Source organism: Gekko japonicus, unplaced genomic scaffold, assembly GCF_001447785.1.
Source record: "Gekko japonicus isolate JY-2015 unplaced genomic scaffold, Gekko_japonicus_V1.1 scaffold892, whole genome shotgun sequence".
Lineage (NCBI taxonomy): Eukaryota > Metazoa > Chordata > Lepidosauria > Squamata > Gekkonidae > Gekko > Gekko japonicus.
This window is the reverse complement of record NW_015174869.1, coordinates 182,364-196,675: the sequence shown is the minus strand read 5'-3', so window position 1 is coordinate 196,675 and position 14,312 is coordinate 182,364. Positions and strand designations below refer to the sequence as shown.

The 14,312-nt window shown below is 48.3% G+C and overlaps 1 protein-coding gene across 1 annotated transcript in view; it reads left to right on the top strand.

Moving 5' to 3' along the window:
* The first annotated feature begins 1,322 nt into the window (after positions 1-1,322).
* Positions 1,323-14,312, top strand: part of SIN3A (SIN3 transcription regulator family member A) — a 51,056-nt gene continuing 38,066 nt past the window's right edge. Inside the window, exons 1-4 of the mRNA XM_015424773.1 lie at positions 1,323-1,530; positions 2,912-3,088; positions 9,955-10,061; positions 11,632-11,914. Coding sequence (XP_015280259.1) covers positions 1,342-1,530; positions 2,912-3,088; positions 9,955-10,061; positions 11,632-11,914 — 756 coding nt within the window. The 5' untranslated portion in view covers positions 1,323-1,341. The remainder of the gene's footprint in view (positions 1,531-2,911; positions 3,089-9,954; positions 10,062-11,631; positions 11,915-14,312) is intronic.

The window sequence follows — 14,312 nt, the reverse complement described above, 5'->3', positions numbered from 1 at the left end:
CGTCCCTTAGCGGTTGCCTTTTTAAAAAAATATCTACTAGTGATCCACAGATCTGACTGCTGCGTTTTAAGCCAGCAAGTTAGACGCTTTCTTGTGCTACCTGGATTTTTTAAACATCTAGCTGACTCTGCAGTACGAACTGAAAATGTTGTTGTACTTCATAATGTACTATTTACAGTCTTTTATATTGTGATGACCTATCACAGCGTAAACAAAGGACCCGAAGCGCGTGAAGTGCTTTCAGCAGTTGAAATCTGAAGTATATTTACAAGCCTAAACTGTCCACCAATGACACTTGGATGTATGGGAAGGACAGAATCCAGAACATTTGAGGTTGATCTTGTGTTCAAACCAAAGTATCCTCCATAAGAACATAAGAGAAGCCATGTTGGGTCAGGCCAATGGCCCATCCAGTCCAGCACTCTGTGTCACACAGTGGCCCAAACCAAAGGTGCCATCTGAAGGTCCACCGGTGGGGCCACAACTCCAGAAGCCCTCCCAACTACTGCCCTCCAAGCATCACTGCCCCAGACGGAGCATTCCCTTTCTTCACACTAGCATCATGCAAGATGTGTTAGTTGACATCCAGGTGGCTCAAGTGGTTAAGATGCTGAACTGCAGCCTGTGGAAGGTCAGTAGTTCAGCAGTTTGAGACCCGGGTGCTGCATGATGGAGTGAGCTCCTATCTCTGGTTCCAGCTCCTGCCAACCTAGCAGTTCGAAAGCAAAAAATTGCAAGTAGATAAATAGGTACCACTTTGGTGGGAAGGTAACAGCGTTCTGTGTGCCTTGGTGTTTAGTCATGCCGGCCACATGACCACGGAAACGTCTTCGGACAGCGCTGGCTCTTCGGCTTTGAAACTGAGATGAGCACCACAACCCTAGAGTCGGATTCGACTGGCTTTCAAGCAAGGGAACCTTTACCTTTACTTCAGTACAGTATACTTGCAATACCAGAATGTATTTCACAGAACCTATGTCTGTGAAATGGCTGTAGTTACTGGCTGCCGCATGCAGAAATTGTTACCTTGAATATGTTCTACGATAGTTGTTCTTCAGTATAGCTTCACCAATGAGAAACTTTACAGGAACGGATGAGCATGAGAAACTCACACTAAAGCTGAGACACAGCAGGTTGGTTTACCCATAAATCTTAATTTCAGCCCCCATTAACCTGTTTCCTCGGGAGTTCAAATGGATAACCAGCGTCTTGACTTTTATCTGCCGTCTCACGGTTGCCCAACGCTTTGACCGCTGAGATAGGAGGAGTGATTAATCGCCTCTGTCTGTCCGTTGCTCTTTCCTGCAGGTTTGGTAGTGCTTTCCTGAGCATGAGTTCAGAATGAAGCGGCGATTGGATGAACAGGAGTCACCGGTATATGCGTCGCAGCAAAGACGTATTGCCAGCAACCCAGAACCTTTCCAGCACCAACATCGTGTTCTTGCTCCGGCGCCTCCTGTCTATGAGTCTGTTTCAGAGACCATGCAATCTGCTACTGGAATCCAGTACTCTGTAACTCCCAGCTACCAGGTATTCTTCTTGCTATAGCTACATTCAAGTCCAGTAGTACCTTAGAGATCCACAAGATTTCAAGGATGTAAGCTTGTAATGCTCCCTTTGTCTCTTCGTCACTTAACTAGAACCAACCCCCCCCCACCCCCCCGTTTTAGTAATAGGCAAATGACAGTTTCCGTGTACAGGTTTCATTCTCTGTATTCAAATTGTGTTTCAAACGAAGGAGAAGGGGGGAGCTAACTCAGCCTGAAATGTACTGGGGATTCTCCCTCCCTAACATCAGGCTAAGGGCCACGGTGGCTCAGCGGTTAAGACTCTGAGCTGCAGACCGGAAGGTCGGTAGCTCGGCAGTTCAAGACCCGAGTGTGCTGTGTGACGGCGTGAGCTCCCGCCTCTGGCCCCAGCTCCTGCCAGCCTAGCAGTTCGAAAGCAAGGAATTGCAAGGAGATAAATAGGTACCGCTTCAGTGGGAAGGTAACAGCATTCCGTGCACCTCAGCATTTAGTCATGCCGGCCACGTGACCACGGATAAGTCTTCGGACAGTGCTGGCTCTTTGGCTTGGAAACGGAGATGAGCAGCGCCCCCTAGAGTTGGATTTGACTAGCTTTTGAGCGAGAGAAACCTTTACCTTTTAACATCAGGCTACATTAAGATTCATCAAGAATAACCTTTATATAAGCTTTATAATTTCCAACACAAAGTTGATGATAAATATCAAATGACCAACACAAGACCATATGCGATTCGGCCTCAAGGGCCTTCCTCAGGGACTGCTAATGTAACCTTGATATTCAGGCCCTTTGTTTTGAATTATATTGTTGTGTACACTATGGAATAAATACATTTCTTTCGATAGAAATTTCATTTGCTGCAGCTCGACCCTTGAAGCATTCTCTCTTCAAATTCTGTTTCTTTAGATGTTTCCTGGCCAATTCCTTTTTAAAGATATTGACTTTGGTAATAGTCTGGGATCTTAAAGTGTCGCTCTGTGCTTTCATTCAGAATGCAAAGAAGGACAAAAAAGGGCCGGGAGGTGTGACGGAGGGCTACAAATGGTCTCGGCCGTCTTAATTTAGCAAAGAGAGCTTTGCGTGACCTGTGTTTGGCAGTTTCTGCTCCAGAGCTTGACATGTTCTTGCCGGACAGTGTTGGTGCTGAGGCCGGTTACCTGCTTAAACATACTGTGCCGCTTCTGCACAAAAGCATGGAGGCTGCCAAGTGATGCACATTGCACGGTTCAGAGATGTCCTCTTTGGTACAAGTATTTCAGGGCAAGCAAGACTTCATTTTTTTCTCCCGAACTGCTCGATTGCAAAGTCACTATAGTTGCTCTAGGTCATGTCCTTTGGCCACAGAAGAGAGACATGATGGTGGGTGTTTTACTCTCTTTCTCAGGTGTCAACGGTGCCACAGAGCTCTAGCAGTCATGGCCCCGCACTAGCCACTGTCCACAGCGGGCATCATCACACCGCCCCAGTCCAGCCCCACGGAAGCCAGGTGGTGCAGGGGCATGCTCATCCAACACCCCCAGCAGCGCCCGTGCAGGGGCAGCAGCAGTTCCAAAGGCTTAAGGTAAGGTCCATAAGATTTACTTATTTAAGCTCAGAGTCTGGAGGGATCCCCCCAGGGTCATCTAGTCCAACCCCTGGCCAGTGCAGAAGCGACAACTATAACACCCCCCAACAAGTTGGTATCCAGTCGATCCTTAAAATCCTCCAACGACGAAGAATTCACCACCTCCTAAGGGAGACTGAGCCGGTGTTGAACAACCCTCACAGTCAGGAAGTTCTTCCTCAAATGTATACGAAACCCCCTTTGCTGTAGTTTATATCGATTAGTCTGAGTCCTTTCATCCAGCATGACCGAAACATACCCCCCCTTTAGGTATCGGAAAGTAGCAATCAGATCACCTCGCAGGTGTCTCTTCGCCAACGTAGAGATTCCCAGCCCCTTCAGCCTCTCCTCATAGGACATGGTCTCCAAACCCCTCACCGGCTTCATCGTCCTACGCTGGACCTCTTCCAGCTCATCGACATCCTTCCTAAACTGTGGTGCCCGAAAGTGAACACAGAACTCCGGAGAGGTCTAACCAAAGCAGAGTACAGTGGCACCGATACCTCACGTGACCTCAACACCACACTTTTGCTAATGCAGCCTAGAATCGCATTAGCCTTTTTGGGTGCTGCATTACACTGTTGGCTTGTATGTTTGTTTGTTTATTTTTAAAATTTGTATCCCGCCCTCCCCAAATGGGCTGAGGGCGGGTAACATCAAGACATAAAACAATAAAAGTCAATTGGCACTGTTACTCCAAAACATTAAAAGTATTAAAACCAGAAGAAAAAAAACAGTTACACAGTTAAAGATGGCGAGCAATAATTCAGACCCTCCATAAAAACCGGATAGGTGATACTGGAGCCCCATCCAATTCCACATAGGGTGGATGGTCCGGACCGCTTTTATATAAGGCAGTCTCTATAGGCTCTGTACAGGGAGGCCAACTAACTGGGTGTCCACCGAATGAGTATAAAAATAAGTGTTGCCTTGCCTTCCTGGATGCTCTTCCAAGATTGCAGAGGTTGCCTTGACTCTCTGGCTCAATGCAGTAACTTTGGTACACTTTATTTTGAACTGTGACGTCCTCCTTATTGGTGAGGACTATTTTCCCTTTAAAAGTGTTCTTTATTTTCTTTTACTGGGTATATACGGCTGCCACCAGGAAATTGTAAGGATTTCCAAACCTTTATGCTTTTACTATTGCTCTTTTTTATTTGGTAGACCGAGTTCAAGGCTTACAGGGATCTATTTGGTCCTGGGAAGTATTTCATTCAGAGCTGGTATAAACTTGGATGAAAGAGGATTTATTGAAATAACTACTAAATAAGAGGGTTGTACAATGCAACTAGTAATGTATAAATGATGAACAATTACTTTGGTATCACACAATCTTATCCCCCACTGACAGGGATCTTTCAGGTAACTTTGTAACACTTGTTTAACTCCAGGTCATATATGTTCACTGTTTCTCTCCAGTTTATCAGGACATACAGCCTTTCCTATAACTTGTCTTCAATTAAACCTTCATTTACTTTTTCCTATACACTCAGCTTTCCTTCTGTTTCTCACTGAACTACCTCAGCTGTCCGCTTATAACTGCTTCCCCAAGAACTGCTTGTCTAACTACTAACTGAACATCAACTGTCAACATCTAACTGAAACTACTGACTGACACACATACTCATCCATTCAGATTCACTTCCAAAACCCCTCCCCCTCTCTGTCAACCACTAATCATACCACACTTGCCTTTCAACCACTCTAGTCTATCTACCATAGCCATGCAACCAAACTTTTAAAGAGACACACACACACACACACACAGAAACAAGGAATCGTTACAGGAACCCTTTGGTAGACTGTATCTATGTGAAGTGCAGGAAGAGGGTGCCCTTTGTCTACAATACCTCTTGCAAATAGTGTTTCTGGGATGGAGAGCGGTAGCCTTGTAGTCTTAGCTAGGGTGTGGCGCCGCTCTTTCGCTCGAGACTTAGAGATTTCCCAAGTGGTGTTTTTTGGGGGGATTTTGCCAGTAGATGAGCTGCGATGTTGATGAGGTAGAAGAAATAAGGTCCAGAACCTTTGCATTGATCGATTCGGTAAAACCCCGATGAACTCAGCATTGGCTCTATCATGGATTTTTTCCATTTTGTTCTCATGGTACTGCGTGTGTCAGAACCACATGCCTGGTCTTCAGAATCAGCTAGCTTAGTGATATTTTTTGGTAACACCTGAATCTAAGCAGAACTTGTCCTATCGAAAGCTAACCCCCCCACCCCTGCATAGCAGAGATGGCAGTAGTATCATTATGGGGAGGGGGATTTCTTTTCCCGAAGTTCATTTTTTGAGATACAGCCTGTTGGATTCTCTGGTTTTGTACAGCCGGGAATCTCTGTCCACGTAGCAGAGTGCACCGGACTTTCCACGCAGCAAAGCTTAGATCCTGAGTGTGCTAGCGGACTTACAAAGTTACACAGAGCCGGTAGTCAGATTTAAAGTGAATAAGAGTTCTTTATTCCATGGAACTCCATTCTAGACAGTATAGATGAGAGGCAGAGAAAGAATCTATTCTAACTACCTAGGATGGGTTTGGATGCTGGGAAGCGTGCCCCTGCCTCCATTGTTCAAAGGTGAACGTGCTCCTTCTTTGTGCGTGAAAGTGAGAGGAAGTGTGAGGTTAGAAGAGAGGAAATTGCTCCGGTGATGAGCTCCCCCTCAGTGGCAGTCTTTAAGCTGGACAAACACTTGCCAGGGATGCTCTAGGCTGGTCCTGCATTGAGCAGGGGGGTTGGACTAGATGGCCTCTGAAGGTCCCCTTCCAGCTCTTGTGATTTCTATGATTCTAATGTATCAGTCTGCACGTCAAAGGGACAGCGACAGAAGAGTAAACAGGAAGGATTCCTCACAGTTTGCCTGTCTGTCTATATGACTCTCTTGTAAACCCTCCTCTGGAGGCTGAGGCAAAAGGACAGCACCAAGTCCTTGTCTTCTGGCATAGCCCTTGATTCCTCTTACTGTCTTTTTAAAAAAAGAATGCACCCTTTTCTAACTTCTGCCCTTGCAGAAGTTACACACCCACAGGATGGTGCTCTTGCAGGACGATAGGAAGGTTTGGGAAGACATCTGAGCATCTACAGAGTGAAATTCTGACGTTTCGCGGAAGCTCCCTTCCTGCCCCTCTCCTCCCTTTGAGTTTCTCTCAATCCAGGTGGAGTTGCTTAGAAACTGACGACAGATTCCTAACCAGAGGAGGGAAAGAAAAGGATTGCTGGATTTCAAGGAGAAATTGGGCAAAGAGGGAATTAAGAGAATTTATCTTCACAACCCATGATGGCAGTCCAATTGGCAATGCTGTGAATTGTACTGTAGCTGTTGCTCTTGGAATGGGGCATTAGAATCACAGAGTTGGAAGGGACCTCCAGGGTCATCTAGTCCAACCCCCTGCACAGTGCAGGTAATTCACAAATACCTCCCCCCCAACGCACCCCTGTTCCATGCGCAGACGATGGCAAAAAAACAAAAAAGAAACCCTCCAGGACCCCTGGCCAAACTGGCCTGGAGAAAAATGCTTCCTGCACCCAAAGTGGCAACCAGCATTTCCCCTGGGCGTGTAAGAAAGGGCCATGAGAACTAAGCACTGATGCAACCCTGCCCGCCCGCCCTCTTGTGATCTGCCTAAGTTCGCAGAATCAGCATTGCTGTCAGATGGCCATCTAGCCTCTGCTTAAAAACCTCCAAAGAAGGTTTTTACCTTGCAAAATGGCTGTGTGTGTGTGTGTGTGTGCGTGAACGATTACCAGGCCCAAACTACTTGAAGCTTCTTGTCCCATGAAATCCTTGACTTGCTCTGTGTTAATACTTGTACACTAGATAAGACAAGGAAGGCTTCCCCCCACTAACCCTTCTCCAGTGATGGAGCAAAAAAGCAAATTGGTCCTTGTGTTTCCATTAATAGCATTACAAAGTGATGCATCCGTCACGCAGAACTGCATTTATGGCACTTAAATGTTTCATTGTTTGAGGAAGGGGAGGAAATGCTCTGTCTTGAATAGGTATGAACCCCGAGAAACCCTTGAGGTCCCCTCAGAAGCGAGGGCTGCTTTGTTCTCCGTGGAACGTTTTGTGAAGATGTGTAGCAATGACAGCCTCCAGCACTCCCTAAGCACCGGAGCAGCTGAATAGAGACCTGCCATAGGAAGAGTAGGAGGGCTGAAGTGGGCATATCTCACCTTCTCTGGAGAACTGATTTGGCTTTAGCGGCGCAAAACGGGGAGTTGCACAGTTAAGGCCTTCTGAAAGATAACAGTCCTTTAAATACGTTATGTGCTGCTTTTCGGCACGAAGGTGCTCAGAAAGCAACTTGCAAAATCCTGGCAACAGCACGGCACCTACAGCAGCAATGATTTAACGTCACTATTTGTAGAACCAGAGTTGTAGAATCTCCATGGATACAGATACCAACAGCCGTCATCTCCACGGCTGGCTAAATTGTAGGCATTCCCAAGGCCCGGACATCTAGGAACTCGAGTAATGAGTTTTGCAGGATTGGTTCTTTAGAAACCGGAAGGCGTTTTTGTGAGTGTCTCTCTTTCTATTTTGAGATGCAGCGACGTCATTACAGTGGCTCCCCCCCCCTTCCCGATACAACCCAAAATGGCAGCTTGGAAGCAGCTTTCTGCGTGCAGTTCTTTTGGCTCAGGATCACGGCATGGAATGTTGTTTCCCCCCTCATTAGACTTGGAGATGAACAAAAGTTTCCATCCGTGAACACAGGAAAAATCTTGCAGATCTGACTGTCAGGCAAAGGAAACGACGCCCGCAGCTGTAGCTGAAATGGAAAACTCAGAAGTCGTTTTTTCAGCTCAGCTGAAACAGACCATAAGTTCCCTTGTCCCAATAGCAAAGGGCATGATCCAGTACATTGCCTGTACGCACAGCAACTTGCTTGTTGAAGGTTTACATTTGTGGGTTTGGTTCAGTTCCGTTTTTATTACGGCCCATAGAAAACTACTTTTATGAAATGAATGACCTCCGTCCAATCTCATTTGTCTTAAAATAACTAACAGTTTAGGGGTTAGAATCGGAGCAGTGTTCCCTCTAAGCTGAGTTAGTGTGAGCCAGCTCAGTTTCTTAGCCTCCGGCTCACACATTTTTTGTTTTAGCTCAGGAAGGATGGCTCCAGAGCAAACTGATTTATACAGTAGCCAAATCTCTTGCTCACAGCCTTAATGCCAGCAGCTCACAAAGTAGAATTTTTGCTCACAAGGCTCCACAGCTTACAGGGAGCATAGAATCTGAGTAGATGATACTGAGGACATTAACTCTGCCCATAGTTTCATTACAGAGAACAGAAACTTAGCCACAGATACAGTAGTTCTTTGGTTTAACACCCCCCCACACCAGTAAGATTTTGAGAGTCTTGCTCAGAGAGAACAAGTTTTTTTTTTAAATCAACCATCACAAGTTCCAGTACCCCTGACCTTCATGTCCCAGGCAAGCCCCATCTCATCAGAATTCAGAAGCTAAGCAAGGTTGGCCTTGGTTAGCATTTGGATGGGTGGCCACCAAGCATTTGGATGGGCGACCACCAAGGAATACCAAGGTGCAGAGATAGGCAGTGACAAACCGCCACTGAACGTCTCTTGCTTTGAAAACACTACAAGGTCACTGTAAGTCAGCTGCAACTTGACAGCACTTCCCAACACCACTGGGTCCAATAAATCCGAGCATGCCTGTGCATAACATCTGCAATGGAATAGCACATGAACCAGTGTTTCAGTCAGGTGAGCAGAGCAAGGGCAGAATCGACAATTAGATGGAACAATATTGTATCTCGCTGTCAAGAGTTGAGATGGTGGCATGTTAAATCCAGGGAGTTTAGGCTGCTGGTCGCTTGAACCGCCTGCTCCGTAGTCCTGTGGCCACCGCTGTTTTGGGGATGTGGAGACAGACACCTCTTGTGGCTATACAGGCTAGCTGGAGAGAGCAGAACTGCTACAGGAGAATTTGCTCAGGCCAAACACACAGCCTGTTTTTAAAAATATTCACTTAACTGTGTTTTCCTCTTGCTTTTCGGCCACGTTAGCCTCCAAGGTGGCTCTCAGGTGCTGATAAAAGTTCAATACGAAACGTTCCCCCAGGGAGTTGATTCTCAGCCGAGCTAGATTCAGGCACAGCAGAGTGGTTTCTAGCGGCTCCCTGCCCTTCCGCTGATAGCTCCGCTGTTGGCCACTGAGGGCCCCCTCAGCAAGGATCCATCGGAAACAGTGGTCTAGCTAAAGTGAAAATAGTTCATCGCTCTGAGCCTCCATATTCCTTTGCAGCTCCTCCAGTAACACAAGTGAGCTGCTGTCTTACCTAACTGCACCTCTTGCACTTCTCCATAAGAGGATCTGTATATATGCTGTAAGATTGCTACTGGGGGATAATGGACTGATCATTGCTGATCATCTCTGGGAGCTCGTTCCACCAGGTAGGAGCCACCACTGAGAAGGCCCTGGCCCTGGTTGCCACAAGCCTGGCCTCCCTGGGGCCTGGAATCATTGCCAGAGGCCGAGAGACGCTGAGAAACTGAGAGATGCGGAAGCCGACACAAACGACCCAAGAGAGAGAAAAAAATCCCTCCACTGGGTGCCGGTAGGGATTGTCCCCACCCCCGAAAAAGTGTGGCCATAGGTTAGGGATAATGTGTAACTGTAGCCGCTCAGAGACCCCTTCAGGGATTAGAGCGGGGTAGTAAGTTGAAACAATAAATAAATAAATAAATAGCTTCCTAGTTCAGCCTGCCAGCCTCATTTCCAAATGAGTTCAAATGCAAGAACGGGCCAGAAGAACACAGCAGGGAGGAGAGATGTCTCTTAACTCGCTTGTCTTGCCTCTAGGTGGAGGACGCCCTCTCCTACCTCGACCAGGTGAAGCTGCAGTTCGGTAGCCAGCCGCAAGTCTACAACGACTTCTTGGATATCATGAAGGAGTTCAAATCTCAAAGGTAACAGTTTCCTGCCTGTTTGCCTCCGATGGGCGGTCCCTCGGGCTCCGTGGGCGGGGCTTTGATAGTGATGTTGTTTTCAAGGTTTCTGCTGATGTCACACGTGGTCTGGAATCGCCCTAGACGTTTCATTTGCCATCTTTCAGCCAAGCCCACCCGGGACAAATCTGGCCCCTTGTAGCTGTTCGCAGGCCGGTTGAGCATCGGTTGTTTGGAAGAGCTTCTTGACTATGCCTCCCACTTTTGCAGTAGCACACCTTTAAATTCTTCCCAAGTTTTCCTGTGGAACGAGGTTTATTGTGTCATGAGGGTTTGCTGTTTATAACTCCAGTTGCAAAAACAGTAAAGACAACGACGACGACTGCCTCCCTATCCTGAAAGTTGCTTGGTTTCTTGGTTTGCTTCTCCTGTAATCCCCTTTTGCCCCTAAATTTTGCCTGTTTCCTGCCGTTTTCCTTTGCTTTCTGGACCTGAACAAACCTTTTCAAACCTTGATCTGTTTCCCCAGCTCAGTTCTAGCAGCACAAACCACATAGCACACACCCCCTACGCCCCCCCCCCCCCGACACCTGCCCCCTTCCCTAGTGCTTGCAAAGGCCAGGAATCGAGTAGTGTGCTTGGGAAGTTTTGTTCAAATTTTGTTTTCATTATTGGAGACTTCACATTCCTACAAGGCTTTGGGGGTGTTGGAATTCAGGCAAAAATAAAACAGTCCTTATGGGGGCGGGTGTGAAGTGGGGAGGCAGCCATGAAGAACATTGGGAAAGCCCTACCATGAGGACTAGAAACAAATATTTTGGAAAACAGACCCCTGAGCCGGCTAACCTTGATTTTGCGCTTTGTATGGCAGTCAAAGAAACAATAATGGGACATCTATTTATTTATTTATTATAATTCTACCTCGCCCTCCCCGCAAACGGGCTCAGGGCGGCTCACAAAACGGGCACCATGTGCCAATATAAAACAGTAGAATACCTAAAACATATCAAAACAACCGTTATCAAAATAAAGTGCTCAGCGGTGTTATTAAAGCATTCAGTCAGAGCAAGATGGTAGCCTGTAGATGAAGCTCCAAGCCCGATTCAGCGGTACGGTCAGTCGAAGCACTGTGGCTCGCTCTTGTAATGGGCCATCCCAATACCCCATATTCCCATTGGCGGCGGCTCCTAAGTGAACGCCTGGCGGAAGAGCTCCGTCTTGCAGGCCCTGCGGAACTGTGAGAGGTCCCACAGGGCCCTGATCTCCTCCGGGAGCTCGTTCCACCAGGTAGGAGGCGCCACTGAGAAGGCCCCGACCCTGGTTGCCACAAGCCTGGCCTCCCTGGGGCCTGGAATCATTAATCGATGTTGGGCCCCCGACCGTAGTGCTCTCTGGGGTATGTATGTATGTATGGGGTATGTATGCATTTTATTTTGCTCCAGTGACACGCTAGGTCCTTTTCTATTTCCCTTGGTGTGAACGTTTTGACGATAGCGTTCAAAACATTCAAAAGAAGCGCTGTGATTCCCCCCACCCCCCGCCCATGTGGAACAACAGCAATGTAAGCATTTCTCATTTCCTCCCCATCCAGCATCGACACCCCGGGCGTGATCAGCCGCGTCTCTCAGCTGTTCAAGGGCCACCCGGACTTGATCATGGGCTTCAACACCTTCCTGCCGCCCGGCTACAAGATCGAAGTGCAGACCAACGACATGGTGAATGTAACGACGCCGGGGCAGATCCACCAGATCCCCACCCACGGCCCCCAGCCCCAGCCGCCGCCCCCGCCGCCACATCCATCTCAGCCCTCGGCGCAGTCGACCCCGACTCCCGCCCAGCCGGCCCCACAGCCGCCCCCTGCGAAGATCAGTAAGGTCAGTGAGAGAGGGCGGGCCCTTTTGCTTGGAGAAACGACGACTGAGGGAGGTGACATGATTGAAGTTTATAAGATTATGCATGGGAAAGAGCAGGTAGAGAGAGGTACTTTTCTCCCTGTGGTGGCGGCTGCAAGCATGGACGGCTTCAAAAGGGAATTAGATAAGCATATGGAGCAGAGGTCCATCAGTGGCTATTAGCCACAAGGTATAGATAGGGACTCTGGGGCAAGTGATGCTCTGTCATCTTGGTGCTTTGGGGGGGGGGGTCAACAGTGGGATGGCTTCTAATGTCCCGGCCCCACTGGTGGACCTCCTGATGGCACCTGGTATTTCTGGCCACTGTGTGATACAGAGTGTTGGACTGGGTGGGCCTTTTACCTGATCCAGCATTGGCATCTCTTATGTTCTTATAAGGTAGGAGAGCGTGGGATCCGAAACCTTTTCTGGGCAGAGAAAGCCCTTCCAGAAGTCAGTCCGGCTTGGATCGAACAGAAACTTTGGATGGGTATCTAGTCACTGCCTCTCAGGCATCCCATTCAGATTCATCAATAGAAAGAAAGGGTCGCACCCAGCCTGGATTGCTCGTTCAGCCTTCTTCATGGCTTTTGCAACGGCTTTGCATTTACGCGGCACTTTCTGCACCCTCCTCTTACTACCTGTACATCTCTGGCCAGTTTCTTCATACCCTCCGTTCATCTGACAAAGAGAGCTGTGTTTCTCAAAAGCTCATGCTACACAGCTCATGCTGTGTTTCTCGAAAGCTCATGTTAGTCTTAAAGGTGCTACTGGGCTTTTTACTGTCTTCCAGAAGGTAGAATCTGGATGCCCTTAAAGGAGACAGATCCTTGTCCCATACACAGAATGCAATTCACCAGCAAGTTTGACGTAGTGGTTAAGCGTGCGGACTCTAATCTGGGAGGACCAGGTTTGATTCCCCACTCCTCTACTTGCAGCTGCTGGATGACCTTGGGCAAGCCATCGTTCTGTCAGAGCTGTTCTCTTGAACTCTCTCAGCCCCACCTACCTCACAGGGTGTCTGTTGTGGGGAGGGGAAGGGGAAGGAGACTGAAAGCCCCTCTGAGTGAAGGGCAGGGTACAAATCCAGTCTCCTCCTCCTCCTCCTCCTCTTCTTCTCCCGTGCAAGTCCTGTTGAAAGGAACGGGGTGACGTAAGAGTGGGCCACCAAACTGGATTTTTCTCATTCACTAGAGTGGCTTCTTCTGCAGCCTATTTGTACTAAAACAACTTCCCTTTGCTTTTTGGCCTATTGAGATGGGTGGCTGGGTGGGGGGGATGTACACACGGGGGATTCATTTATAAACAACTGGCACTGCCTTTGCAGAAAGATCTTGACTAGGTGAACTTTTGGTTCCTCAGTCTTCTATTGGCCCATGGTTTTTAAACAGCGCTTTCGGTAGTCTGACCATCCAAAGGTGACAGCTGGGGAGGTGACAATTATTTCGTTTAATTCCGCTGCTCGCTTGCTGCTTTAGTGGTTAGAGCATCAGACTAGGGTCTGGGGGACTGAAGTCCAGCTCCCTCCTTTGCCATGGAAGCTCACTGGGAGACCTCAGCCCAAACTCAGAGCCAGTTTGGTGTCGTGGTCAGGAGCGCGGAGTGCAAGTCCTGTTGAAAGGAACGGGGTCACGTAAGAGTGGGCCGCCAAACTGGATTTTTCTCATTCACTAGAGTGGCTTCTTCTGCAGCCTATTTGTACTAAAACAACTTCCCTTTGCTTTTTGGCATATTGAAATGGGTGGCTGGGTGGGGGACGTACAGACGGGGGATTCATTTATAAACCGTTGGCACTGCCTTTGCAGAAAGATCTTGCGTAGGAGAACTTTTGGTTCCTCAGTCTTCTATTGGGCCATGGTTTTTAAACGGCACTTTCGGGAGTCTGATCATCCAAAGGTGACCGCTGGGGAGGTAACAATTATTTTGTTTAATTCCGCTGCTCGCCTGCTGCTTTAGTGGTTCAAGCATCAGACTAGGATGTGGGGGACTGAAGTCCAGCTCCCTCCTCTGCCATGGAAGCTCACTGGGAGACCTCAGCCCAAACTCAGAGCCACTCTGGTGTAGTGGTGAAGTGCGCGGACTCTAATCTGGGAGAACCGGGTTTGATCCCCCACTCCTCCACATGCAGCTGCTGGGGTGACCTTGGGTCACTCACAAGTCCTCTCACAGTTGTTCTCTCGAGGGCAGTTCTTGAGAGAGCTCCCTCCGCCCCACCTGCCTTACAGGCAGTGTTCCTTCTAAGCTGAGTTAGTGTGAGCCAGGGAAAAGGGGTTGTAAGCCGCTCGGAGACTCCTTCGGGTCGTATAAATCCAATCTCCTCCTCTTCTTTCCTTCACGCACTCTCAGCCTAACCTGCCTTACAGGGTTGTTGTGAGGAGAG